Source organism: Chenopodium album, chromosome 3 (genome assembly GCF_948465745.1).
Source record: "Chenopodium album chromosome 3, dcCheAlbu1.1, whole genome shotgun sequence".
In the NCBI taxonomy this organism is placed as follows: domain Eukaryota; kingdom Viridiplantae; phylum Streptophyta; class Magnoliopsida; order Caryophyllales; family Amaranthaceae; genus Chenopodium; species Chenopodium album.
In genome coordinates, this window is record NC_137836.1 from 57,360,486 (window position 1) to 57,385,439 (window position 24,954).

At 36.1% G+C, this 24,954-nt stretch overlaps 4 protein-coding genes across 4 annotated transcripts; 2 read left to right on the forward strand and 2 right to left on the reverse strand.

Moving 5' to 3' along the window:
• The first annotated feature begins 261 nt into the window (after nucleotides 1–261).
• Nucleotides 262–6,073, forward strand: LOC145614159 (small nuclear ribonucleoprotein SmD1a-like). The gene is made up of 4 exons (XM_081669167.1): nucleotides 262–392; nucleotides 521–597; nucleotides 5,333–5,524; nucleotides 5,725–6,073. The coding sequence occupies exons 1-4, from the start codon at nucleotides 379–381 to the stop codon at nucleotides 5,784–5,786; spliced, it is 345 nt and encodes a 114-aa protein (XP_081525293.1). The 5' UTR covers nucleotides 262–378; the 3' UTR covers nucleotides 5,787–6,073.
• A 351-nt stretch (nucleotides 6,074–6,424) lies between these two features.
• LOC145614166 (chitinase CLP-like) lies at nucleotides 6,425–7,639 on the forward strand. Its single transcript, XM_081669178.1, has one exon. The coding sequence runs from the start codon at nucleotides 6,425–6,427 to the stop codon at nucleotides 7,619–7,621; it is 1,197 nt and encodes a 398-aa protein (XP_081525304.1). The 3' UTR covers nucleotides 7,622–7,639.
• A 2,464-nt stretch (nucleotides 7,640–10,103) lies between these two features.
• On the reverse strand, nucleotides 10,104–13,092 carry LOC145623995 (uncharacterized). Its single transcript, XM_081676917.1, has 6 exons — nucleotides 12,589–13,092; nucleotides 12,304–12,501; nucleotides 11,015–11,323; nucleotides 10,769–10,930; nucleotides 10,439–10,522; nucleotides 10,104–10,329 (listed from the first exon to the last, which is right to left on the reverse strand). The coding sequence occupies exons 1-6, from the start codon at nucleotides 12,622–12,624 to the stop codon at nucleotides 10,222–10,224; spliced, it is 897 nt and encodes a 298-aa protein (XP_081533043.1). The 5' UTR covers nucleotides 12,625–13,092; the 3' UTR covers nucleotides 10,104–10,221.
• Nucleotides 13,093–13,321: 229 nt separating this feature from the next.
• On the reverse strand, nucleotides 13,322–17,737 carry LOC145623996 (uncharacterized). The gene is made up of 6 exons (XM_081676918.1): nucleotides 17,582–17,737; nucleotides 17,288–17,485; nucleotides 14,414–14,722; nucleotides 14,095–14,256; nucleotides 13,749–13,832; nucleotides 13,322–13,596 (listed from the first exon to the last, which is right to left on the reverse strand). Exons 1-6 carry the CDS (start codon nucleotides 17,615–17,617, stop codon nucleotides 13,489–13,491), a joined length of 897 nt encoding a protein of 298 aa, XP_081533044.1. The 5' UTR covers nucleotides 17,618–17,737; the 3' UTR covers nucleotides 13,322–13,488.
• Between the last annotated feature and the right edge of the window lie 7,217 nt (nucleotides 17,738–24,954).

Sequence of the window (24,954 nt, forward strand, 5' to 3'; positions counted from 1 at the left end):
CGTATATAAAACTTAGTATATTTCTTGTAGTACCAGCTGTCACAAAATGTGTTAAATATGATTTCGGCTACTTTTTTTATTTTATTTATTTATAGTTGTCAATTTTGTAGACTACAAATCATTAAATCGTCTCTCTAAAAAGGCTAGTATATATGTTTCAGCAATGTGTACAAGAAATGTACCACACTACAAGCCCAGTGTCGAGCCTGTGACATCATATGCTTCACATCGCTCTCTACATTAACTAAACCAAAGCGCGTCGTTTAAACCATGACTCAATAGTTGAACCCTAGTCATAGTCTCTTCTCCCGCTCTTCGAATTCGACTCCATTTTCACCTTAAACCCTAATTCTTCCTCTCCTCTCTCTTACCAACACCATGAAGCTCGTCAGGTTATTTCTTCTTCTTTATTTTTGTTGATTTTTTCAATGTATTTCTTGTTCTTCGTTTGCGATTTTTGAATAATTTTGTAGGTATTGATGGTTGGAATTTGTTGTTGTGTAATTTGAAAATGGAACAGGTTTTTGATGAAATTGAACAATGAAACGGTTTCCATTGAGCTCAAGAATGGCACTGTAGTTCATGGAACTATCACAGGTTTTTCTCCCGTTTTTTTTTTTTTTTTTTTTCTCTCTTTCTCTTAAATCGATGAATTAGGGTTTTCGTTTATTGTTTCAAGTGATTTTTTGCTTGCATTGGATATAATTTACTTCTAGAAAATGATGCTTCTGTGCTCAATTTGATAGATTCAGTGAATTCATCTTGCTTAGTAAAAAATTATGATCTCTATTTTTTAGTGTTGTTTGTGCGGCATTGATGCTCGTTGCTCACGACTATTCGAGTCGGTTGTTTGATAGCATTGGATGATGTTATTTTTAGGTTGCTCAAATTCAATGCGAATGGTTTATGTTCTTTCTGATTTTCTGATTTGCCTTTTGATCTTAATTGAGTTGGTATTATGCTTCCAAGTTGAGTTAGGTAATCAAGCTTCAAGGGCTGTATTGTTGTGTAATAATTTGAAATGCGGGGTAAATTGATGGTTTGTAGAAGTATAGTATTACATGTTTCTTAAGAATAAGTGCACTATCAATGTGTGGTGTAGGTTGTAATAACATGCATGGGGGTGTAAATTGATGGTTAGTAGCAAGTGTTGTTGGATTTCTTTAGAATAAGTAAGCTATTTTTTATTTATTTGTCAAAATATCAATGGGATGGATCTGTTTGTACATTACTGAATTAATATGATATGGAAAACATATTTTCAGTGTTTGAAAAAACATTTACTTGCTTGATTTGTGAAATCATTTGATTTTTGTCAATTTAGGTGTCCAAGTGCAAGTAATGGCTTTCCCATTTGTTCTTGGATGAACCAAAGCACTTGCTTTGTTTACTAGTTTGAGTGAGGGTTTGTTTAGTGACTTTAACAAGTGTAGCATTCTGTGATTGGAATTTGGAAGGCAATTATTTGTTTTGTAAGAAAGGGTATAAACTAAGGATTTCCACAAGGATTGAAGTGAAAGGAAGTAGGGTTACAGTCTCTTTGAATAGTTTGAATATTAATGGGCAGTTGATTAATACTTTATATACTAATCTATGATCAATGATTACTACATGAAAAGCTAGAGAGAGTTAATAAATGAGTTCTAGTCACCAATTACTTTCTAATTCTTACTCCCCAAGCTCCAAAGTTTTAAGTAGCCCGATTTAGTATTGGAATTGGTTTTCTTTTCTAATCCAGAGTGGAAAGGCAAACCTGTTGCTTCAAATCAAGTTTTTACCTGTTCTTTAAGTGTTCATATTTGTGGCTACTTTCAGGTTGTGGATAGTCTTACTCCAACTGTTTCCTTTTATTGTATCATATTTGAGTACATCTGGAAATTTTTTAAGTTAATTTAGGAGATTGAGCTGTGATTAAAGCTCTGTTTTCACCTTTGTGTGTTTTTTTTTTTTTTTTTTTTTTTTTTTTTTTTTTTTTATAATTATTTGGGGAGGGGGTGTGTGGTTAGGGGAGATATACTATTGTTGCCAGAGTTATATCCCTTCCTCTTCCTCCAAATGAAAGGTGTGCAACATATTAGCTTTTTCCAAAGTCACTCTAGTACACTAGAATCTAAAACGAGTTGATAACTCTTCATCCATAAAAAAGGAACCATCTTGTAATACACGGAAGTGTTGAAATCTGTTGACTCCCACTTCGATTTCATATTCAGAACTAGCTTCTTAACAAAGAATTGTATATGCAGCTTGCAAACTATTTTCCATAGTTTAAAACAGTTAATTTTACGCTTCATCCCACTTTACTTGTAAGGTAGTGTTCTAATTAGATTTTGTAATGCTTTTCTGCTAGGCAGACTTTCACTGGGGTGTACTATCTGTTCCAGTTTGTTTCTTGTACATATACAGAACTATTGTCACCTAATAAGGATTTGTTAAACAATAATCTTATTTAGAAGTAAAGCTATTTACAGAAACACAATAGGTTAAAATAAAGTACCATAATTATGAATACTTCAACGCTCAAGCCTTTTTAGGTGGGATCGGGGGTGGTTTATGAAGTAGGTGTCTGGAAAACCACAGGATGCTTAATTTGAACTTAGAGAGAGGTAAGGGGAGCTGTTGGAAATAATAATGGTTTGGATTTAGCATGTAACACAGTTGCTGGCATGAGCTCGAACATTATATGAGCAGATGAAAGTGGGTAACTGAAAAATGAGGGACATGTGTGCAGAATAATGTATGAATGCTATTGTATGATTAAAAAGGTATTTGTGTACCGTTTTGGTGTAAAGTTGTGCTATTAAAATTAGTCAAATTTTATGTAATATTTAATCTTAATGTAGTCCATTATACTATTATAGTTATCAATATTGGCCATTGACATAGGGCTTTGATATTCCTGACAGTTCAGCAATTGGTATATGAAGAAAAGGAGAGAAAGACTAGTTTGAATTTTTCCGTATGAGTGTCACAGTATGTCTTTTATATTATTGTTTGATTTTTACACTTATTAGCAACCAACAGTTCATAAAGATGGGTGCCCAGTTGCCTTATGCCCACATTTTCAATATCATGCCAAAAACTGTGTCAAACTATTTTATTATCACAATCCTTTTGAGTGAAATAATCAATCAATTAAAAACCCACCTATGTGCCTGTGTTTAAATTTCCTTGCTTCTGAATATTATTATACAAGATCCTTGGCTTTTTGGGTCTGTTATGACTTATGAGGGACTGGGTAGTTTCCTTAGAGAGTCCTTGAGCCTGATATTGAATCATTTCCTTCAAAAATTATTTGCTCTACCCTTATATATATTTTTTTTCACATATTCTCATTAGAGCTTCTATTTGGCTCTAAATTCATGTATACTCTGCTTTCCCTTCGGTACACGGTTTAATAATTTTACCTTGATCCTTCTACCGAGGGTGCTTATTCATGAAGTATTATATTCTCATTTTACTTAGATTTGCTTAGCTGGAGTGCTTGACAATACTTTATCTTATGCCTTATGGAGGGCTTCTGCAAAATTTACGTAAATAGTTCCCCCCCCCCCCCCCCTCCCTTTTTTTAATCAGTATCTGTTTGTTGCTCAATCCTTAGGGCATAATTTTCTTTAGCCTTTGTAAAGATAATGTAAAATGCAAGCCCTCATAGCTTTATTGAATGAACAACTCTGGGGTATATGAAATATTTAATCAGTATATCACATGCTTTGATCATTATCTCAAAGTTACGGTCTCCTAATAACTAATAAGTGTCCTAACTAATAAGTGTCCTTTTACTGTCTTACCTGAACCATACATGATTTTTCCAATGCTTAGGAATTCTGTAAAAGTTGTATTTGGCGCCTTTATTGATGTGTCAGAACTCAGAAGTGCAGATAACACACCTTTATTGATGTAGAAGTGTTGATGGGTTTTTTGTCCAATGCCTCAAATCTATGTTTACCAAATTCATCTTTACCTCTTTCTTGAGACTGTTGTTTGAGGCTGCTTGTTCGGGATCTTACCGCTGAACCAAGTTACATATATTCATTATCTAGTACTCTTATAGGGGAAAATTGGCAAGTGACTAGACTGATTGAAGAGAGACATGCAGTGATTTATAAGAAGCAAGTTATGTTGCCTGGATTCCAACCATCACCTTTATATAACTTGATCATGTCCTAGAAGAATATGGTATTACCTTTGCAATTAGATATTACGTAGGAAGTAAGCACAGTGGTTGTGGCAATGGCTAACCTGGCTTCTACCTGTTGCTATCCATATCTTGTGTTTATTTTTCATTTTAAGGAAGTTGGGATGGATTCGAGTCTGGGTCTCTCTCTAATCTTTATTGTTTGACAGTTGAGTAAATAGGGTCATTTTCAAAACAATTCTTATGTTTAGTCAAATCAAATTATTCTTTATGATATGAAGTGGATATAGTATAGTGGGCACACATGCTTTATTTTTAATTGGCTATTGTTTATATAATGTGCGAAAGTGGTTAAGTGAGTAATGATAGATACTTTCCTTTCTATTTTCAGTTAGTCAATTTTTTTCTTTTGAAAATATGTGCAAGAATATAATTAGATTCATGTATTTACAGAGTAAAAGAGAGAACTAGTGATATGTAATTACGCATACAGAATTCATGTGAAGCAAATTGCTTATCATATATTATTTGCAATCTGAACGTATTCCTATGCTACATACATTCCCGATATGGTCAATGAAGGCCATGGAAACCCAAGTCCCATACCTACATTTTTTTTTTTTTTTTTTTACGAATGCTTCTTTTACCTGTTGCATGTTTGAGCTTCTCTTATTATAAATTTATACCTAGAGGATCATTGTTGATGTGTATATGAGATAAAATCTCGGTTCTTGTAGCTGACCCCATCTTTGGGATGAAGGCTTTGATTATTGTTGCTTTTTGGGTATGCCTAGAGCTTATCCAGAGTAGCTAGTGAAAGGGGGCGTTCTCTTTTATTAGCCTAGAGCTTTTGTTCTTGTCACCGTAGACAGTAGCTCTGTATCAACTGTGTGCAGCATCATTTTTTTTCAACAAATATGTGAATTGAGACATCAAGGCTGAAACCATAATCTTATTTTGTATACTGAGCTGAGCTGAGAGAAAATGGTTGGTAGCCAAGTTATTGGTGGTTATTTTTTTCAATTGTAGATAGCTATAGAAAATATGGAAACTTTTGTCTAACTGCTTCGCTGACCACTAGTCTATGTTTGCACATTTTAATCTGTAATTGCTTGGTAATCTACTTTAATTAATGAGTCTGTCTCGTCTTTCTCCCTGCACCATTTGCTGACCTTTTTTGCCACTGCTGATTTGTAGGTGTTGATATTAGCATGAACACACATTTAAAGACTGTCAAACTCACACCCAAGGGGAAAAACCCAGTAACTATGGATCACTTGAGTGTTCGTGGGAACAACATTCGATATTACATTCTTCCTGACAGCTTGAACCTTGAAACCCTACTTGTGGAGGAGGCTCCAAGAGTCAAGCCTAAGAAGGCAGCTGCTGGTATGTCTTTTTTTCGCTTTTTTTTTTTTTTTTTTTTTTTTTGGGTGGGAAGAGGGGGGGGGGGGGGGGGTGTTATCATATATTAGTAGTATTGACTGAACCCGGGGGGGGGGGGGGGGTGTTATCATATATTAGTAGTATTGACTGAACCTGTGAAAATTCTGTTCTGCTGTATTAATTTTCCTTTTGACAAAATTTAGGGAGACCTGTGGGGCGTGGAAGAGGCAGAGGCCGTGGTCGTGGAAGGGGCCGTGGTCGTTAGAGTTGTGGCAGGCTGGTCACACCTTTGTTCTTTTGGTCCTTGTAAACAGATCTTATGTGACCCAGAAAGTTCATCAGTGACAAGGTGCAACCGCAGATTATGTTTTGACTTTGTCTGCCTTGTTGGCTGAGCTATGAATTTCATGTCAACTTAAGCACCTTAGTATCAATAGATGTTGCAAAGAGTGTACTTGTTAAGAAGTAAACGGCAGTAGCTAATTCTGTAGAAATTAAACAATTCATGTTCTATTGGTATGATATTATAATTAGACCTGTTATTTCGTTTTCCCCTAGTTTCTCCTCGACGTATACAATTACGTATTTAAATCATCAATTAAGTGAGCTAGCACATTGTTAATGCGTAAATTTTGGGATTATCCAGTTAATCAGCACGTGCACATCATGAGAGCACTCTTAAATCTGCATTAAATATCAGAAGTCAACACTATTAATATAGTCTTTAAAACTGGTTTCAAAAAAAAAAAAAAGTCTTAAAAACTTGTAATTTTTTTTGGTTATTTAATAGGTGCTACATTTATTAGTCTAGTACTACAACTACTACGTATATATTTCGTATATTGTAACACCTATTTATATTCCCACCATTTGAATCGTGTTCAAGGTCATTTCTTCTTGAATATGCCTCAAATACTTCACCTAGTCGCTCTTTTGCTCGCTCTGACAGCTCGTTTTCATGGAGCTCAATCGCTTAAAGCATTAGTCGCACCCATAACCCAAGTAAACTCTTCCACTTTTCTCTACACTATTACTGTCAACCAAAAAGAGAAACTTGTGATAGATCTTGAGTCACCATTCTCATGGCACCATTGTCCAAAAGCATCCCCCCGGGTTCCATGCCATGCAAAGCAATGCACTAGTGCATGGCCAAGCCAACCACCGTGTTCTCTGTACACGTCTACAACTTCATGTCTGACCTCACCTTCAAACCCAATTAGCAATTCAAATGCCTCTTCTCACCTAACCTACACTAATGTTTCAATTGCGCTCACTGATGGCCACAATCCCTTTGCTAAAGCAAACTACACGAAGTTCTTCTTGTCTTGCGCCCCTAAGTCTCTCATTAGGTCCATTCCTAAAGGCTCTTCTGGCTTTGCTAGCCTTTCTAATGGATCTCTCTCTCTTGCATCACAGTTTTCTAATTCGAAAGTGCCCAAAAAGTTTGGGATGTGCCTTGGGGATCAAGGAGTTCTCTTCTTTGGAGAAGGTCCCTTTTACTTGCTACCCCCTCCTGGAAGGGATGTCATCCAACTATTGAGTTATACTCCACTTTTAAAGCACCCAAGTGACGCTTTGGGTCACTACATTGGGTTCAAGGGTATTTCGATCAATGGACAAGCAGTCAAATTCATCGAGAGAATGCTTCCATCTGACAAACTAGTGAAGCTTAGTACGATCACACCTTACACTACGCTCAAAAGCTATATTTATAAGGCTTTACTAAGACAATTCGCAAAGGCTACTCGTGGGATTCCTCGTGTTCCAAAAGTTGCTCCTTTTGATCTGTGCTTGAATACTAGTAATTTGGGGTCTACGCGAGTTGGATTGCCTGTCCCTCAGGTGGATTTGCAACTAACCAAAGGAGGTAACTGGACCATATTTGGAGCGAACTCGATGGCACAAATATCCAACGATGTGGCCTGCCTAGCATTTGTAAATGGTGGGAAGAAGGCTCAAAATGCGATTGTGTTAGGGTCATATCAAATGCAACATAATTTCTTACTCTTTGATTTGGTTCAATCTAGGCTCGGGTTTAGTTCTTTGTTGTTTTTCTTTCAAACTACATGTAACAATTTTAATTTCACATCTGGAGTTTAAGTTTGGCCATTGAGGTTACACCAATACATTCTCAACAATGATTTACTAGATGTTTATTTACAAATGGAAGCCGTTTGATTTACCAACTCTCATTTCCATTATTTTTAAGGAAAATTTGTCAGAAATAACCTTTTACAGTGTCCACTTTATGTAAAAAAACCTTTTGAATTTTTTTATTTTTTATTTTTTATTTTTTTTAATTTTTTTTTAATTTTTTTTTTTTTGCAATTTCAGAGCACATTATAATTTTTTTTTATCAAAGACAACCAAATGCTACTTTCCGGCATTGACTCTATTTTTCCCGATACTGACCACTAGTGTGCAACACACATGAACTCGTATATTGCTTAATACACCAATTTTCCCTCCAATTCACTCGTACTAAAAGAGGGATGAAAGAGAAGCAGGGTTTTAATAGGAGTTAATTGGAGGGAAAAGGGGTGTTTTAAGCAATATAGGAGGTCACGTGACTCGCACACTCGTGATCAATATCGGGAAAAATAGAGTCAACGCCGGAAAGTAACATTTGGTTGTCTTTGATAAAAAAAATTTACAATGTGGTCTGAAATTGCAAAAAAAATTTTAAAAGCTTGTTTTAAAAAAAATGGACACTTTAAAAGGTTGTTTCTGACAAATTTTCCTATTTTTAATGAGGTGTGAAAGTGCACTATTTGGGTAATATGATGGGTGGATAATTTTTTTTTTTTGAGAGCAAATTTCAATTATAATTCCTGGACAGTTGACATGAAACTATCAAAGTGGATATTAGGTAAGGCTGAAACTACCCGAAAAACCGAAAATCCGAAAAATCGATTCGTAACCGTTACGAAAATTAGGGTACCCGATCCAATAACCATAACGATTTGGGTACCCGTTCCGATAATTTGTTATCGGGTATGGTTATGGGTATCATTTTAAAATTAACGGTTACCTGATTCGATCCGATAAGCATTTTTTTTTTCCTTTTTTCCCTACTTAAATATATTAATATAAATCTAAACTTTTACTTTACTTCATAATCACTTTATAATATCAATGATTAGTAATATTATTAATAATTTGGTCAAAAAAATCTAACTTTTTGCCTCTCCTCCTTTTTTCTCCTTTCTCTCTCCAAAACCCTAGCCTCCATTGTTGAATTTTGAAGGGGCTTTCATCGATTTTAATCGGTGGAATGCCCCAATTCTTGTTTCTTTTTTGTTTTTTTTTTTAGGTTTATAATAATGATTCCTCCTTTTAGGAGGAACTTTTCTCCCTCGAAAGAAAGGGTTTTCGATCTCCTTCGAAAGACAAGGGTTTTTCGACCTCCTTCGAAAGACGAGGTTTATCTTCTCTTTTCGAGGGAGAAATTTCTTAGTTTTGAATCCATGGTAGCAGATCTAATAGATTGTCGTGAAATTATTTCGTTGGTGAAAAAGTTATCAAGTTTTCGAATACGAACAGATGAATCAGAAGGAAAACTATTAAGACTAGAATAGACCCGGTCTACAATAACTTATTGTAGACCCAACCTTCTAGTGTACCATACGAATGTGATTATATCATACAAAATGTGATTATATTATTACAAAAGTGATTATATCATCTTGAAACTATTATGTAAATGTATCACTCAAAAAGTGAATTTATCATTATAAAAAGTATCAAATAGTAAATTACATCATTCAAAAGATGATTTTTAAATTTTATCATCCTAAAGATAATTATATAATCTCATTAAATGGTTTAATATGAGATCAAAATATGACTCACAAAAAGATAATTATATCATCTAAAAAACTGATTATATCATCCAGAATGTGATTATATTATTTGAAAGTGTCAAATTTTGGGTTTACAATAATTTATTGTAGACCGGGTCCATATAAGACCAATTGAAGGAAAACATCCTCACGGCTACAAAGGATTGTTAGATTGTCTCTACAACAAGGCTGTAATTTTCAGCGATATAAGCGGGAGATGCTCCGCAGTGCAAGGTCTACTCGACGATCGTAGTTTTTATGAAGGAAAATTTTATTTGATTCAATATCTTATGTATTTGTTAACGTCGAATCTCTATTGTAGATGTCGTATGACTTTTAATTAATGAAATATTTTTGGTATTCAAAAAAAAAAAAAAAAAAAAAAAAAAAATTGGTCAAGATCATATGGTATTGTTTTTAATTAGTTGTAAATTATATCATAATAACTATATAATTAAGTTTAATTATTATTATTGAATATCTTATTGGGTACCCGATAACCGATCCAAAAATTCAGGTACCCGAACTTATCGGTTCCGGTTATGGGTATCAATTTTAGTGATTTTGGTTATCAAATCTCACCCCTAATATTAGGTCCCTTAGTTTAAGGATAATATCCAGAATTTGGAATCAAATCTTGTCTACATCAATATACTTTTTGGTCGTCCGCCACTCACTACACCAAAAAAATAAGCAAATCATGAAACCATCAGAGCCATAGGATAGAGCAAGACCCAAAGTTTGCGCAATTCAACTTTATTTTAATAATAATCAAAGAAAGTAAAACATTTCCAGTACAAATGCCATCAAATGGCTTATTCATTCAAAATCCAGTTCAACTAACAGACACCTTCAAGTTTACACTACAACAGAGCCTTCCATCACAGTAATAGCTTTTCCCCCGAGTTTAACTCTATTCTTCTGCTCATCTATGTCCAGCTTCAATACTCCACTCCGAGATGATGCCTGTTACAGATACTAAGTCAGAGAAAGATGGAGAATATGGTGATTACTGTTAAGGCAACCGAAAAGGAGGGGGAGTTGTGTGGTAGAACTAGGGCTGTATGAGGTATACCGCGTATGCAGTAAAATCAGACTTCCCTGTCTTCTTGGACCAATAGTATGCTAAAGCACAATGCGCACTACCAGTAACTGGATCCTGGATTACAAGCGAATTCTGTTAGCTGTAGTAATTATTCTTAGATTACCTTTTACTTTATGAACTACGAGTCTACGACTACCACTTATTCAGATATTGGAAAACTCAAACATTATCACAGTGGAGACAGGAAATACCAATTAACTGATATTCGAAAACTGAAACATATAAGCTAACACAGCATTATAAAATTCAGAAGCATGAACTCTTTCTGAAAGAAAACACACAAACGTGAAAGCATAATACCTCATTGATGCCATTCTTTGGGTAGAAGCATCGACTAACAAAATCGAACCCAGATTCAGATGGTGTAGCTGCACATATGACCAAACCCCGACCAGGGCATTTTTTAAGTTCCTCAAAGTCAACTTGTGTATCTGTAACAGCTTTTGCAGATGGAAAGACAACCTAAACAACAGTTAGAAGTTAATCATTTTTCTTTCTAAGAAGAGAAATACAGACACTGCAAAAAATTAACAGAATTGGACATACAAAGAGATCTTCTGAAGCAGTCTTCTTCATGTCGATCACAGAGGCAGGACTTAATACTTTTGACATAGACGAAGTCTCATCTAAACTGCATTCAGATGTTGCAATAGCGGGAAAATCTAATTCAATCATGAACGGTTGTTCCACTTCACCTTTATCAGACACAAGTGAGGCAGACTCCTTTGGTTCAATCACTTTCTGGGCTGTCAAGATGCCGGACTGTGTTAAAAATTCTATTGTATTCTCCTTTACCAAACCGGATGTGAAACAAAAGTGCGCGGCTGCTAAGGTTGCATGGCCACAGAGTTCTACCTGCAAAGTTCAGCAAATTACTATTGTAGATCAGTTCTGTTAGCAGACTTTGGACCAGCCAACCACAATTTTTTTGACAAGTGCTTCCAGCTCTTTAATCACCCATTTTTTCAATGTGGAACATCATAGTGAAAAACATTCATGAACCAGGTTATCCTATACAATCACACTATTTCTTCAGAATCTTCACAATAGTTTTTGTATTGGAGTTAGATACGAAGTATTAAATAATCTTCATATTCGAATTACTTTTGTCCTGCCCTTGTCTCACTAGAATACACACTACAAAAACATAATAAATTCAGATCTAACGAGCAAAAAATGCATTTGCCTCCTTATTTTAAAAGAAGCTAATATAACAAGTTCATAGTTTCTAGGACACAACATATATGCACCATCACAAAATTTTGACTAAGCCACTAGCTAGGAAAAAAATCAAAAAGCAGTTTCCACAATCTCATCTTATAGAGAAATTCTGATCAAAGTCATCCTTCTAATATCCTACCATTTTTCCTTAACTATTACACTCCCTCCATATCAATTGATAGTCCCAATTTTACTTTGTACGGTGTATAATATATTCCTTTGACCATCAATATATTTAATTATATATTTACAAAAATTATAAAAATTTGATATTTCGTATATAAAAGCATATGTCGAGACAAATCTAACAATATATTACTTGTATGTATTTATGAGTTTTTGGTCAAATTTGATATTTGTATACTAGTAAGTATTTATGTGAGTTTTTGATCAAATTTTTACAAGTTTGACTATAAAAAAACAAAAATGAAACTATCAAATTAAAACGGAGGGAGTAATCATCAAAGTTAGTCCGTCAATTAAACAATATTCCACATGAGTATATCTTTCCTTAACTAATAAACAGTGCATAAGTCAAGGTGTTGCAACAAATAAAACGGAGAAACTATCAATTTGTATATAGAAAATGATGCGAGAAAGACAAAAAGTCAAACCTCAGTAACAGGAGTAAACCAACGGAGATGAAATCTGGGATGTGGGGAATCAGTAACAGGAAGACGAATAAGATAACTAGTTTCAGAAATGTTGAACTCAGCAGCAATTGATTGAAGCCATTCACTTTCTCTTTCCTCTTCTAGTAAACAAACAGCAGCAGGATTACCCTTGAACTCTGATTCAGTAAATGCATCAATCTGGAAAACCCAATTCAACATCAAAATTCAGTTGATAATCACATGAAAAAAGCAAGAATGTACAACAGTCTGCTTCATTTTGCTTACCACAGCATATTTGACTGGCTTTTTGGTTCTCCCCATTTTAGAAGTGAGATCAAGAATTTAAAGATTGAAGAAAAATTCAGTGTATATAAACAAATATGCAAACTAAAGACTGATGAAAAGTCTACAATAACAATCGAATGAATTTTGGCTTCTTTTTATCTCGTTCAACACCTGAACAGTTAGTTGAGAAAACTATACAAAATCAAATTTATTACTCTTGAGAAACTGTTTTTAAAAACAAAAGTCTTGAGAAACTGTTTTAATCTTACCAACAGTTTCAAATAGTAGAAGAGAGAAGAGAAAACAATCAATTAAAATGGAGAAATTGTTGGGTTAGTCATGTTTGATATTGAGTCAATTTTAGCTTGAATCATACTTCGTATTATCATATAGGTTAAATTCAAAGGTCTAATCTTGTTTAGTAATGGATCTTATTCCCATGAATCATTACGGTTTAAGTTACATTTAAAATCCGATCATTTTCACTATCGAGTTAAATTCAATATGAGTCACTTTAACTTTCGTATATACTTTCATTTATGTTTAAGGATGAGGTAGTCTAGATCATTTTGAATTCTAGTCATTATCAGGTTATTCTTTATATTATCCGATTACTTTGACAAGTATGACTAACGAAAAGTGGGTAACTGAACAATGAGGGGCTGAGGGCATGGTGTGCAAGAATAATGTATGTATGTATGTATGTATGTATGTATGTTGTTGTATGATTAAAAAGGTATGTGTATCCTTTTGGTGTAAAGTTGTGCTATCAAAATTAGCCCATTGTAGTTATCAATATTTGCCCTTGAATCTTATTGCTTTAAAAAATAAAACATTTCCAAATGCCATCAAATAGCTTATTCATTCATAATCCGGTTCAACTGAAAGACACCTTCAAGTTTACACTACAACAGAGCCTTCCATCACAGTAACAGCGTTTCCCCTGAGTTTAACTCTATTCTTCTGCTCATCTATGTGCAGCTTCACAACCCCACTCCGAGATGATGCCTGTTATAGATAGTAAGACAGATGCAGATAGTAAGATGGAGGATATGGCGATCACAGTTAAGGGGTGGGGATAAAAAAAAAAAAAAGGGGGGGGGGGGGGGGTGGGGGGTGGGGATAGTGGTGTTGTAGAGCTAGGATTGTAGGATGTATACCGCGTATGCAGTAAAATCAGACTTCCCCATCTTCTTGGACCAATAGTATGCTAAAGCACAATGTGCACTACCACAAACTGGATCCTGGATTACAAGCAAATTCCGTTAGTTTCAGTAATTATTCTTAGATTACATTTTTCTTGATGAACTACGGATACCACTTATTCTGTACAATTCTACAGAAAATTTTATTATGAAGGACTCCAGTCCCAAAATTACAGAAGTAACAGGATATACAAATTAACTGATATTGAAAAAATCGAACACATAAGCTAACACAACACATTAAAAAACAGAAACATGAACTCTTTCTGAAAGAAATTACGCAAACTTGAAAGCATAATACCTCATCGATGCCAAATTTTGGACAAAAGAATCGACTAACAAAATCAAACCCAGATTCAGATGGCGCAGCTGCACATATGATCAAACCCCGACCAGGGAATTTTTTGATTTCCTCAAAGTCAACTTGTGTATCTGTAACAACTTTTGCAGATGGCAAGACGACCTAAGAAACACAAAGACGTTAATCATTTTCCTTTCCAATAAGAAAAATCCAAACATTGCAAAATTATCACTGCAGCCACCTTAACGAGAATGTTTTGACATACTGATAAATATTAATTATATTGGGAAAATGAACAGAATTTGAAAATTTGACATACAAAGAGATCATCTGAAGCAGTCTTCTTCATGTCGATCACAGAAGTAGGGCTTAATACTTTTGATATAGACGAGGTCTCATTCAAATTGCATTCAGATGTTGCAATAGCGGGGAAATTTAATTCAATCAGGAATGGTTGTTCCACTTCACCTTTATCAGACATAAGTGAGGCAGACTCTTTTGATTCAATCACTTTCTGGGCTGTCAAGATTCCAGACAGTGTTGAAAATTCTACTGTATTCTCCTTTACCAAACCGGATGTGAAACAAAAGTGCGCGGCTGCTAAGGTTGCGTGGCCACAGAGTTCTACCTGCAAAAATTCAGCGAACAGTTATTATAGACCAGTTCCGTTAGCACACTTTGGACCAGCAGACTACAATTTTGTTTACAAGTGCTTCCATCTCTCAAATGACCCTTTTGTCTTTCAGTTCTGTTAAACATCATAGTGAAAAACCATTCAAGAAGCAGGTTATCCCCATAATACTTTTTCTTTAGACTCTTGACATTAGTTGTTACATTTAGATATTAGTGAATCTTTATATTCAACGGAGTAATTACTTTTGTCCTGCCTTTATCTCACTATATACACACTACAAAAGCACAATGAATTAAGATTTAAGGAACCAAAAATGCACTTGCCCACAAATTTCAAAAGAAGCTAACAAGTCCATAGTTTCTAGGACCCAAAATATATTCCACCATCAGAAAATTTGACTGCCACTAAGAGAAAATTCAACAAGCAATTTCCACAATCTCATCTTATAGAGAAATTCAGATCAAAGTAATCCTTCTTTTTGAATGCCTTAATTCCATAAGTGGAGTCGGCTTGAATCAACAAGAGTACTTCCCAGGAGGTCACCCATGCTAGCACTACTATCAATCATTATGGCTCATGTCAAGCGACGTGACAAAATTTTACAGTAGCTGACCTACCGTAACCCTCCTCCTTCATCTAAGCTTGGGACTAAAAGTGATTAACCCACTAGCGGAGTTATCAAAGTCCGTCAATAAATCAGTATAACACTTCGACCCCAAACAAATTAGGGAGGGACCTATTGTCACGAAATGCGCATCAAGGGCCAACAACTGTCCTCACAGATCAACACAAGTCCTTACGACGCATTTTTTCCTCACTCATGTGCACCCCAAAAAAACTTCTCAGGAGGTCACCCATCCCAAGACTACTCCCAACCAAGCACGCTAAACTGTGGAGTATCTTAGCATATGAGCCTCCTAAAAGGAAAATGCATCTTGTTGATATGAGTAATGTTGGGGATTTTCTAGTAAACAAGGGTCACAAAGAAATGGAAATGTAACTATTGGAAAAACCTTCGAGGCGTGAACGGGATCACTTTCCCAAAAGTATAATTCCGACCCTATACTACAACCGGGTATCACGATACAACGAAGAACAATTACTATCACTTGTAGGATGATAGCAATTCAATGTATAAAAGTGTTTATATTTTGTGACAACGAATAATTGATAGTAACTTCCTATGCCAAAGTGATAAGATAGAAATTATATTTCATCTCTCAACCTTCATTCATCATATGAGAAGCTTCTCATATATATAAGATAGTAGTATGTCACTACATTTTCCAAACGTAGCAATGCATAAAGTTATGCATTAAATAATGTATTTAGACATACAAAAAACAACGCATCAAACATCAAATGTTAAAAGATGCATTAAGTAACAATGTATTAACAACCGAATGTTATCAAGTGATATAAAACCAAAGCAATGCATTAAGACATGTCTTAAACAATGTATTAAGACATGCATTAAACAATGCATTAGTTATCAATTGATACATAAGTTGTAATGCATCAAAAAACTGCCATACTAATGCAAGAGAAACCGAAACTTAAATCCTTTCTCTTAATTAGTTGTATACTACTACCTTAATCATATGTTGTCTAAGTCATGACACCTTAACCAAATGACTTAAACTTTACCTAACATGAATAATAATCAACTAAATACTCTAAATTCTCCAACAAGTAATATATCAAATCATTTTAAAGCAATCACAAGGGGTATTACATACACCCCCACTTGAGAACGGCAACACCCTCGTTGCGCCTGGAAAGCTAGGGACTCCAATATTACGCCTAGCGACAACACTGTAGCCAAAATGTTACATCCAGTCTAGTTATAGCCAAATAGCCCTAGAAATTCTCTCCTACTAGGCGGCTGACATAGGATTAATCATTTACAATCAGCACGCGGTTGCAGGGTTGCTCTGATACCATTTGTAATTCATAACAATTATGAACATTCCCAAGGTCATACGACAAAAGAATTTCTACTGTACAAACAGTTGTACCATGTACATGGTGCAACCAATACAAGACTATGTTTTAACTTATTGGCTCATTTAAGGAGCTCCAAGTCACCAAATGAACCATTAAAAAAAATGGAAAAAAAAAAAAAAAGAAAAAAAAAAGTGTGGTTGGTACTTGGTAGTTGGTACATACCATGCTCTAATAACACAATTTTCTAGTCTCTATTTGCAAGTTGCAACACTTCTCATTTAACACTTGTCAAAACATTATTTCAATCAATACATTACTATACAGCATCTTTCTTTAATCATTAATCATCAAAGTTAGTCAGCGAATTGAAAAATTACACGTGACAATATCTGTCCTTTACCCATCCATAATCAAAGTGAAGTATATAAATAGTGAATAAGTAACAAAATGGAGAAACTTTCAATTCGTATAGCAGTATAGTAGTCAGAGTGAAAGTATGTGCATAGCATCAAAGATAAACCGAAGAACTAAAATAATACAAAAACAATAGATTAAAACCCAACAAACAATACAGAAAATGAGGTGTGGACTGTGAAGCACGAAAAGTCAAACCTCAGTAACAGGAGTAAACCAACGGAGATGAAATCTGGGATGTGGGGAATCAGAAACAGGAAGAGGAATAAGATAACTAGTTTCAGAAATATTGAATTCAGCAGCAATTGATTGAAGCCATTCACTTTCTCTTTCCTCTTCTAGTAAACAAACAGCAGCAGGATTACCCTTAAACTCTGAATCAGTAAATGCATCAATCTGATAAACCCAATTCAATATAATATACCAGTTAGTTAACTCGATAATCACATGAGAAAACAAAGAATGTACAACAGTTTGCTTCATTTTGCTTACCACAGCGTATTTGACTGGCCTTTTGGTTCTCCCCATTTTAGGGATTGCTTTGTTTCGTTGAAGCAATTTGGAATTGAGATCAAGAATTTAAAGATTGAAGAAAATTCAGTCAATACCAACAAACATGACCACGAAAGACTTAAGAGTGTGGAAAGTCTACAATAACAACTGAATTTTTGAAAATAATTCAAATTTTATTTTTTATTTTTTATTTTTTATTTTTTTTTGAAAATACAGGCTGTTATGGTCTTAACTCTTAACAACAAGTTCTATATCCATTTAAATTCATTGTTGGCTTGTTGCCAAAATAACCTTTAGTTGTCAATCAGGGTCACGGGGTGGGGTTCAAGTTGGGCCCTGTTCTTTTGAGCTTCTAGGCAGAGCAGAGCAAATTTCAGCAGAGCAGGGCTAGGCTTCCACACACTGCGGAGAGGAGCAGAGCAGAGTAGGGCAGAGCAGAGCAAATTTCGGCAGAGCAGGCAAGGCATAACAGATTTCAGCAGAGCAGAGCAGAGCATGACCTCTAAAGAATAGGTCCTTGACCAATTATAAGTCGGTTCATTTTCAAATTGATCTAATCCAACTTGAGCAGGATTAAAGATGGGCATCGTGTCGTGCCGGTCCGTTATGGGCCCTGTCGGGCCGGACCATCACGGACCGTGCCTGGGTGAGGCTCGTGCCGGGCCGTGTTGTGCCGTGCCAATTTTTGGCACACCCTAGCCCACGGAAAGGCCCACGTGCCTGGCGGGCCGTGTCGTGCCAGGCTGCTGGCCAACCTTTTTTTTTTTTTTTTTTTTTTTTTAAATATATATGTATATTAAAAAAAACCGATATATTAGTGTAGGGAATATTTCAAGCATTACCCCAAACTTGAACCCCACTGTAATCATACACTAAAGTACGGTGGCGTCCAAACGGAAAGAAGATAGAGCAAAAGAGTCGCCAACAAATTTTAGGAACTTGTAAACCGTTCACGAGGTGAAGGTTACACTCCTTAACGATCCAAGAGATCGTTAACTCCAATAGGTCTGGAACCATGACTGATAGTTCGGGGATGAAGGTACAAATCCAATCTAAAAGAGATTGAACCTGCCCTAATAATAGGCCTCTACTTTATTCTGATCGTATTCATGTGCGCTTTCTGACTAACATGCAATCAATAGGATTACCCTAAACCTGTTTATCTATGTTGGTTGAACATTAATGCACAAATAAAACTATCATTGGCGATCACTTGAATTATAATCATATTAACCCTAAACAAGATTATTAATTATCTTATTAAGCGTGATTACAAGTACCAATTCCCTTTAAACATGCATAAAAGGTGTGATCAAGCAATAACAATAAAATATATATCAAGCAACATAATAATAATCAAAACAATAATAATCATAATATTCATGTTAAAGCATAATAATAGCAAGATCTTAGGCATGATACTAACAAGATTAATAACAAACCCTAGCATGTCACTAAACAATAAAAATCAAAGCTTTAACCCTAACATGATACTAACATGCATATTAGGAAAGAAAATAGAAAGCATCACAGAAATCACAATTGTCATATTTGATATTAAAATTATAGTTGTTACCCTAAACATGATACTAGGAAGATCAAAACACCCTAATTAACATGACACTAGGAATCATAATAACAACCTAGACTTAATTTCTATATCAAAATATCAATAAATCAATTAAAGCACTTACTTGGATGCATCGTATCTCTTTCTAATAACAAAATACACGCATTAGTAACTTCAAGGAAAATATAAAATCAAAGAATTAAATTAAATAATTGAAATAGAGATTTGAGATCAAACCCTCAGAAATTAAAACCTTTCACGTTTAGGGTGAAGGCAACTTCGAATTTAGCTAGGTGTTTCTAGATCTTGTGAATGCGGAATTTTGTAAGAGAAAGACTAGAGAGAAAGAAGAATTCTTAAAAGCTAGAGAGAATAAGAATACTAGAGAATTGATGCTATTTGATGATTGAAAACGGAGGTTTTAGGAGGCTATTTATAGAGAAAAATAAGCCAAACGGATAGAAAAATGAATCAGAGTTTCGACGAGAATAAAACAGGTTAGCGCCAGACGCTAAGGCTAGCGCTAGGCGCTAATCCCTGTCGTCAGACGCTAACAATTATTTTCACGCGTTTTCTTAATTCTGATAAAATTTAGCCGTACAGAAGGGCAAAATTGTATTTTCCTTAAAAACACTCTTTTATTCTAATTAAAACTCCAAAAAGTCAACCAAAGTCAATTTATCAATGCTAATTGAATTAGGAATGAAAAGAACCTTCTAGAAGAATCTAGAACACTAAAATCAATTCTAATTGCATTAGGAATGATAAATCCATATTAGGCCCTCCTCTAGATCATTGGGCCGCATATAAGTATCAAACCGGGCTCAATTTAGTAATTTGGCCATAACTTCCTCCTTATTCATTAGAATTGGGCTTATAATATATCGTTGGAAAGCTCTTTTACAGCCTCATCCAACTACACCATTATCGGACCCATATCATGGAACAACCAAAATGGATTGGCTGTTTTCTTAAAATAGGTTTTCAAAAACAGAGAGAAAAGAAAAGAAAATAAAACTATCCGCAACACTAGACTTTCCACACTTTCGCTTCATTCGATTATGATTCGACGTAAAAGGTACTCATCACCGGGTTTGGTTTTGGGGAGACACAAATGGGTGTCTACAGAAGCCCCCACTTTGACTGAGTTTGGAGAAACGCAAGTTTCGAAAACGAAAGTCAAGGTAGCAATAGGGACGGAGAATGATTCAGAACGTTCTGCGATCCTAAATCATTCTTGTAACGCCGATAGCTTCAAAGTAGCGTTAGTTAAACAGATAAAAGAGTTAAGAAACGCGTATCTTGCACTGTCGAGCACACGTCTCTGAAAGTAACCGATTTGTTGCTGTATTTGTTGTTTTTGTGATAACCTTCCGCAAGCCAGGGAACGACATCCTGCTGTTTGTTTTGACGACCTTCTACAAGCTAAAGAATGCCGCCCGAAGACTGCTACGGTTGTAACTACCTCCAATCCCGCCATGATAGACTTCTGCAAGCTAGAGAACCCCATCAAAGATTGCTTCGCTTGAAACGACCTTCTAGCGCTTTGTGACCATTTTCCGCAAGCCAGGGAACACGATCGAAGATAAATTCGCTTTAAATCACCTCTAGTTGTTTGTGAAAACTCTCCGCAAGCTAGGGAACACTGTCGAAGATATCCTCTCCGGAAGCTATCCTCATTTGTTGCGATAACAGTCTGAGGAAAATTACCGAAGACCAACGCTTGTCGACCTTTAAAAGCTCGCTTGAACTTTGATTCCGCTATGCCAGTATGTCGGCGCTTTTGCTGCTTTTGAACCTGTACGTCGGTGCTTTCTGAATTGTGAACCAGTATGTCGGTGCCTTTGCTGTATGAACCATTACGTCGGGGCTTTTGCTATATGAAACATCATGTCGGTGTTTTGCGATGAGCCAATGCTTAGGCGCTTTAAGCTAAGTGAGACGATCATTCATTAGGTCGATCACTTTATGCAATTGTAATCAAGCCGAATACTAAATCATGTCAAATTGCTTAGAGGGGCTAACTGGCGTACCAAGGAACCCAAAATGTTGTAAGAGGTCGAAATAACCGCACTGAGTGGCTGAGCATTCTGTCGCCGCTGAAATTCTGCTGGCGCCACATATTTGGCTCTAGCGCCAGGCGCTGGAACTAGCGCTAGGCGCTAAACCTTATCGTCTGGAGCCAAAGCCTGTCGCTTGACGCTAAAGTCGGGATTTCCGTATATATCCCTTTCTTGGTCATTTCCGCTGCTGCAGCTCATTTTTTGTTCGAAAATCGCCGCTGAACTCAATTCACTCGTTCTTGCTCGTTTCTCAACCAAATTTGCTCAAATTTGTTGCAAATCAAAGCTTCCTTCATCTATTTTCCTGATTTATGTAAGTTTTCTCCAAACTCTCTCCGGTTTTGATGAATTTCGTACATGTTTGTTCATGAATTTCTCGAAAATTCGGAACTTGAATTGCTTAATTCACTTTGTTTGTCAAATTTTATGCCATGAAATTGCTTGATTATGTTTATATATTGCCTTGGGAGTAATTTGAGACTTGTTTGACTCAATTTGGTGAAGAAACGAACAAATCACCATTGTTGGACCTCTTAAGGTCGGGAATACAATGTAGCTTGTTCTTGATGTTCTTGCTAGCAATTCTTGTCCAATTTTTCACAATAATTACCATAGTATTGCAAGAAATTGTTTGATTGCTTGAAAAATGCCATGTATGCTTGACAAGGGAAATAAACGCGTCGCCAATTGTCTATCCCTAGATCAAATACAATTTATACAACCTAAACAAACCTAATACGAGTATAAGGCAAGCATAGGGGTCGAACCACAGAGAACGGTAAACACCACCAAATGTTATCGACAATTAAGCTAGTCTGGAATAGGAGATAAATAAACTAAAGTCTAAAGATGCTAAAACAAGAAATAAAACATTAAGGCACCAAGGGAAATGGGTAGGTGAAGTTGACGCTTGACCATACAATAACAAAGTAGCATATCAATGGTAAACTAAACATGCATGAATATCGAAGTAAAAGGGTCCAATCTAGCCGCCTTCCGGGGTCAATTGGCTTCTCCTAACATAGCCTATATGTTTCCACATTAGAACCATATACTAGGAGGTACTATTAAATAACAATCGATAGTAATGAATCTCAACTAAGTCAACTTCCGTTACTTGTTAGTAAAGACTCATCTTTGATCAACTAACAATGTGAACTTGCAAGAAAGACCAAAGAATATCAAGCATGCAAAGACTTTAATCACCATTAACATAACCCCAACATTAAAAGCATGAACAATTAGCAACTACACCATCCCCACACCCTTGGCTAGATGACTACTCACAAATCATATTGAAAACAATATCAATCATCAAATCAATAAGCATCAACATGATTAATAAGCAAAGAAGAAAAATAAAAGCAAATAAGCAAAATAAAAAACAAAGGTAAAGAGAAAGAGTAAGAGATTGCTCATTAATTGAAGATGAAGGTCTACAAAGGATTGGACAAGCTCCTTCTTCAAAATCCAAGTTCATTAATGAAGAAAACCACACTTTCTCTCTCTACCAATGAAGACTAATCCTAACCTAACCTAAAACTAATTAGAGAGTAGAATAGATAGTTATTCCATGTCCCTCATTACCCCAAAAAAAAAATGGGTATTTATACTAACTTAATAAAACTAGGAAAAATAGAAAAAGAAAATAAAATAAAATAAATTAAAAGGAAAAGAAAAAAAAAATCAGAAACTAAAAAATAAAAATAAAATAAAAGAAAGAAAATAAGAAAAGGGAAAAGAAAAAGAAATAAAAATAAAATAAAAATAAAACAAATCAATTCTCACCAAAACAATCAGCTACCCCCTTTCCCCTTCTTCTTCGAAATTGGCTGCTTCAATATCAACACCAAACAACCGTCATCAATGGCTCAAAATCATCACCGACATCTTCATCAACCAGCAATCAATCAAGGCCGTTCAATTTTCATTAAAACTCGCGTGAGAAGCTCGTGAAATGGTTCGATCGAACCGGTGGCTGGTTCGACCGAACTACGGGGTTGGTTCGGTCGAACCAAGGGTATGTTCGACCACTCCTCTTCGAATAACAAAACCCCCAAAGTCTCTGACTCGAAGTTCGGCCGAACACTCATTGATTTGCTCGAACTTGATTAATTTGCTAATTGTTCTGATTTTTGGGTCGATTGGTTGCTTAATTGGTGGTTTGAGTAGTTGCGGGTCAAGTGTGGTGAAGGGCTGCCGTTTTGGGTGGAGTGAGTGTCCGCTGCGAAGGGTATCGAGAATGGAGATGAATTGGAGCTATGGGTTGCAGGCTGCTCTGATTTGGGGCGCTGCAGTGTCGGCTTTAATTGGTGGTTGCGGTGGTCGGGTGCGTGGTTATTGTTGATGTTGTGTTCGTTGCTGTTGCTGTTGTTGGTGGTTGAGAACGGTGGCGCGGCTGGTGGTGATATGCGTTGTTGGTGAGAGCAGTGGTGCTGTGGGTTTTCGTGGCTGGGGTAATTGGTGGTTGATTGTGGGTTTGTGGTTGGGTATGGTTGTTGCGGCAGCTGTGCGGTGGTGTGAGGGTGGCTGTTGTTGGTTTGTGGGAACGGTGGGCTATTGTGGCTGGTGGTTTGCGTGGTGGAGGTTAATGTTGTTGTTGGTGTTGGTGGTGTTGCGGGGTGAAGCAGGGTCTGTTGCGGCTGGTGGTGTGTGGTGTTTGGTTGTGTGTGTTGTTGTGGGTGGTTGTGGGGTGTTGGTGAGGGGCTGCTGTGGTGTGTTGGTGAGGGGCTGCTGTGGTTGATGTGGTGGAGGATAAGGGAGGTGGGGTGATGGATAAGCGTGGCAGCACCTAAAGGCAGCAGCCTGTTTGGAAGCTTATGCCTCGAACCTTAGACCTCCAAACACGAAAATGACTTTAAAACCCGGAACACCTACAACCAAAAACACGAGAGGATTATCAAAAGATAAAATAAAATAAAATAAAATAAAGGTAAAATAAAGTAAAATAAAATAAGATAAATAACATTAAACTAATAAAAATTAAATAAAACTATACAAGTAAAGAAAGTGAAATAAAATAGACTCAAAACTAAATAAAATAAATAAAAGTAAATTAGAAAACTTTCAAGGAAAAATAAAGAACGAAATATAACAAATCAAAAGCAAATAAAATACGAAAATAAACTAAAAACTACGAAAAGAACTAAAACACGACAAAATTACCAAAATAAACTAGAAACTTTATTAAAGAGAAAACAAGAGAAAGAAAGGGAAAATAAGATAAAATAAACGCGAAAATGACTCTAAAAATACTTCCTAAGAGTGACATAAATGTCACTCATCAATGCTCAATTTGAAATTGTGCTCTGTTTTAGTACTACGTACTCTGTTTTGGCGAACATAGTATCATGCGGCTAGGCGAACCTTAGATACTATAGAACCTTAATTTATGATGATTTTACACAATGTAGCATGGCTAGACAGCGAGGTTCGAGTTCACATTCCCGAGACACGCGACGGGAGCATGAGCCCGTAGTGGAGGACGCCGACCCGTCCACTTCTTTTGGTCCCCTCCCTGAGTGGGATGAGCGGACTCTGTACTTCTCCCCCGTCCACCATATTTCTGAGAGGGTGCGACGTGGGATCACGGTTGGTAGGACGCGCTACCACAGCTTAGGTTGCGATACCCTGGGCGACCTATACAAGATGCATATCAGTGTTGATGGAGAGGTGAGACTTCTCTGGGAGTCTTGCGGGTTAACTGCACTGTTTGAGAC